This window comes from Cibotium barometz, chromosome 45 (genome assembly GCF_041138505.1).
Source record: "Cibotium barometz isolate CiBa-2024 chromosome 45, ASM4113850v1, whole genome shotgun sequence".
Classification (NCBI taxonomy): Eukaryota; Viridiplantae; Streptophyta; class Polypodiopsida; order Cyatheales; family Cibotiaceae; genus Cibotium; species Cibotium barometz.
In genome coordinates this window covers 36174774-36177028 of record NC_141090.1, presented here as the reverse complement: position 1 = coordinate 36177028, position 2255 = coordinate 36174774, and the positions used below count along the sequence as shown (strand labels likewise).

Genomic DNA, 2255 nt, shown 5'->3' with positions numbered 1-2255 from the left:
TTGGACCACAAATGTAGCTCAGATTTAGGTGGACATCAAAGAGGAAGGCAATGCTAGAGATCAATCCTCAAACCTCATATCATAACAAGAAGGAACCGGTTAGCTCATGTATGTATGTGGCTTAGGTGGCTATAACTGAAATAACAATAAATCCCTCTGCTCTCTGTGCAATTCAGACCTGCAATAGAGCAGCTACTAATTCCTACTCCAGAATAGCAGAAATCAACCCCTTTTGGGGCTTTCTATATGGCCAGCCTTTGGCTGGGCCTCAGGCACCTGTACAGGGCTGCATCTGGGCTGCAAATGTCAGTCCAATGGCCCCCAAAATCGAGCCAAAACCTCTGTCTAAGCTGGTTATAGTGTCCAAATTGTCTTTCCGGGCTTTAATGTTTCCCAGCCTGTTCATTCTCATAGGCCAGTGCCTCTGGGCACTGTGGCACGGTAGTCATGGCATCTGTATATAGAGAGCTCCTAGACAGAGCTGCAAACAGGCCATAAATGGTTGCACTCTTGGCTGAAGACTGCTGGGTTGAAGAATAGGAAGTGGCAAACTGGTCCCCAACCAGCTGGAATACCATTGCTGAGTACATCAAGCCTGCACCTTTTAAGGAGATGCAATAGTGTAGCCAGCCACATTGCATATTACACACCAGCAAGGTGAAACAATCAGCAAATTACTCGGTCATCATTTCACCTAATTACTTCATGAAGCCCTTACTATGCCCCCCTCCGCATGTGTGGGTGGATGTGCATGCGCAAACACACACACTGCAACAATATGCAATTCTTAACAGCACGTCATCCTCATTGATTTAAGGAGAAGCTTAAAGGGATTATGGGGGTCTATCAGAAACCGAAAGTTTTCTCGTTAAACGTATAGTTGAACCTTCGGGTGAAGAAATAAACCCAAAGGCTGTAGCCCTTCTCCCAGAGCTCACATATAGATCATCTTCTTTTTCTTTCTTGGATACTAGCTCCAACATTAAGTTCAATATGGGAACATATCCTTTGAAGTCCATTACCCTTCTGTGCCTTCTCAAAAGGGCATCTATATTATCACTTTGTGGGTGTGTTTTGTCACCCACTACAAATTCTTGCACCTTGGTGCCGACCTCAATCCAGGCTGCTCCAGGCTTTTTCCATGAACTGGTTTGTCTCAACTCTATCAACTTGTCAACATCCGCCCATTTGTCAGTTTCAGCATAAAGGTTAGACATAAGTACATACCCTCCCGAAATGTCTTGATCCAACAGAACAATTTGATCAAGACATTGCTTTCCCATCTCCATATCGGCATATGCTCTGCAGGATGTCAACAACGACATCCATCCAGTGATGTCAGGAGAAACCGGCATGGTGTCGAGTAGTTGTTTGGCCTCCTTTAAGAACCCAGCTCGGCCCAGAAGATCAATCATGCAATTGTAATGCTCAACTGTCATTGTGATACAAAGATCTTTCATACGCTTAAAGTACCTTTGACCTTCTTCCACTTGGCCTGCATGACTGCAGGCTGATAATATACTAGTATATATCATGCTGTTCGGTTTCAAACCTTGCCGTTGCATCACCTCAAGGCATTGCCATGCAAGACCATAATTCCCATGCTGGGTGTGTCCGGCAATAATAGCACCCCACGAAGCTTCATCCCTATTCAACATACTATCAAACACTTTGTGAGAATCCTCTATGCTCCCACATTTGGCATATGTATCAATGAGGCTGTTTCCAAGGACCAAATCCGATCCCAAGCCAGCTCCAACAACTTGATTGTGCGTCCACTTGACATGTCCTAAAGCTCCCAAACTGCCACAGACTCTTAAGATAACCAAAAAGGTGACTTGATTAGGCTGTGTACCATCATGTTGCATATTCTCAAAGAGTTCCAAAACAGCAAGACCCTGCCCAGATTGTGCATATGCGGTAATCGTAAGGTTCCAGGACACAACATCGTGATTTGGCATTGTGTCAAAAACTTTACGTGCATCCTCTAAACAATCACACTTCATATACATTTCTATCAGGGCATTTCCAACGGCTACATCAAATGGAAGCACAGTTCTAATAATATGTTCATGCACCCACCTGCCATGCTCCATCAATCCACTGTTGCCACATGCTTTCACACTGGAAGAGAATGCAGCATTGTCTGGTTTTACTCCCTTCAGTAGCATCTTTTTGAAAAAATCAAAAGCATGCTGTCCTTGTCCATGCTGAGCATAACCTGCCAATACTGCACCCCATGACACTACATTTGG

The 2255-nt window shown here is 44.5% G+C and overlaps 1 protein-coding gene across 1 annotated transcript in view; it reads right to left on the bottom strand.

The window, feature by feature from the left end:
• The window catches only part of LOC147612697 (pentatricopeptide repeat-containing protein At4g39530-like), a 4025-nt gene continuing 1770 nt past the window's right edge, over positions 1 to 2255 (bottom strand). Inside the window, exon 1 of the mRNA XM_086783264.1 lies at positions 1 to 2255. This exon is cut by the window's right edge and continues 1770 nt beyond it. Coding sequence (XP_086639390.1) covers positions 834 to 2255 — 1422 coding nt within the window. The 3' untranslated portion in view covers positions 1 to 833.